At 34.3% G+C, this 1450-nt stretch overlaps 1 protein-coding gene across 1 annotated transcript; it reads left to right on the top strand.

Moving 5' to 3' along the window:
• Positions 1-997: 997 nt before the first annotated feature.
• LOC108972747 (integumentary mucin C.1-like) lies at positions 998-1395 on the top strand (the record flags this gene model as incomplete). Its single annotated transcript, XM_018939504.1, has 2 exons — positions 998-1013; positions 1095-1395. Coding segments are annotated over exons 1-2 (317 nt in total), but the record flags the coding sequence as incomplete, so codon positions are not given.
• Positions 1396-1450: the final 55 nt, after the last annotated feature.

Below are 1450 nucleotides of genomic sequence, written 5' to 3'. Positions count from 1 at the left end.
ACATATTTGGCGTAGAACGTCCAACTTAAAAATTGATATTCTACTACAAAATTTCCGCTATAGAAAACGGACCCCAGTGTTTAAAGCTTGTTTTCACCTAAAATATATGGACAGTGTGTGTGACATATATTATAATTGAAATTGAAGTGCATCCTTTCAATAGTTACGTTGGCCTACATATAGCGAAAATAAAGATTTTWAAACTTCTATGTGAGTTTTACCACCAATACAAGTATGTGRATTGTCTTAATAAAATTGAGAGAGCGTGTTTTTCTAATAACGGTGCATCTGTGCACTTAAAATGAATAAAAACGGATGAAAACTTTTCCTAAACCCCATATAAGGTATCACATCGGCTCTAATCCTTGCAAGCTRCAAGGGTATGAAATATTCGGTTAYACCCGAACTTAGCTTTTCTTTACTTGTTATGAATTGTCTTAGTTTTTGTAAAACAGACGAAGTAATTCTTTTTTTAAGAGAGAAAATGGGAATTTTAAGCTCACCGTTAAGCATAAATAGCAAAATTATGTAAAGTAATATGCACGGAGACAACATTTCTCTATAAGTGTGTTTAATTTTTTTTTCGTCCGGTTATCAGTATAAGTGTCAGCACCGAAACCTCTTACTGGTTTGAACTGATGACACACATACGCACAAATATATAATTGGTCTTTTGTTATAGATAATAATTGGAAATTSGAAAAAGTATACGAGGACAAATTATATTGATAAACATAGATGTAGTTATTCACATCATTTAAAAAACGTGTAAGTACAATCTTTTGCTAAAGTGAAATTTCAAATTACTCTAAAATGTAAACATCTGTAGGGGTATATACAAATATATAAATGTTTTTTAAAACATGCAACTGTTCTGTATACTCAACACTTCATATTCGTATAAAATGATGGAAATTTCACTAGTGTCTGCACAGTGTTACGGCTATCTCCACCTCAAACACTATAAATATATATAAGTAGCAGTTGCAGTTTTAATATGGCGAAAATTTTTGGTAAGTAGATATCAGACGCAAACGTATGAAAATTTTACAAATATTCACATTACCTTTTCCATTTCGCTTTGGTGAGAATAGAGTTCTTCAGCGTGCTGATAGTCATTTTGGCTATAACCAATGCTGCATCGGTGGATTTACCAGCATGTGAGACTACAACATCGCCTCCGTGCTCTACGACTCCTCCGCAAACAACWCCTTGTATAACAACAACAACAATACCTCCAGTAATAACCACGTTACCGCCAACTACAACAACTACTACACCAATTACAACCACCACTACAAGTACACCGTGTACAATCACTACTCCAAAAACAACAACAACCACAACTACTCCAAGAACCACAACGACCACTACTCCAAGGACAACAACTACAACGTGCACAACAACTACCACTACTCCAAAAATAACCACAACAACTACTCCAAGAACC

The sequence above is a fragment of the Bactrocera latifrons genome, unplaced genomic scaffold (assembly GCF_001853355.1).
Source record: "Bactrocera latifrons isolate USDA-ARS-PBARC rearing strain unplaced genomic scaffold, ASM185335v1 scaffold_420, whole genome shotgun sequence".
Classification (NCBI taxonomy): Eukaryota; Metazoa; Arthropoda; class Insecta; order Diptera; family Tephritidae; genus Bactrocera; species Bactrocera latifrons.
This window is presented reverse-complemented; position numbering and strand designations above follow the sequence as displayed.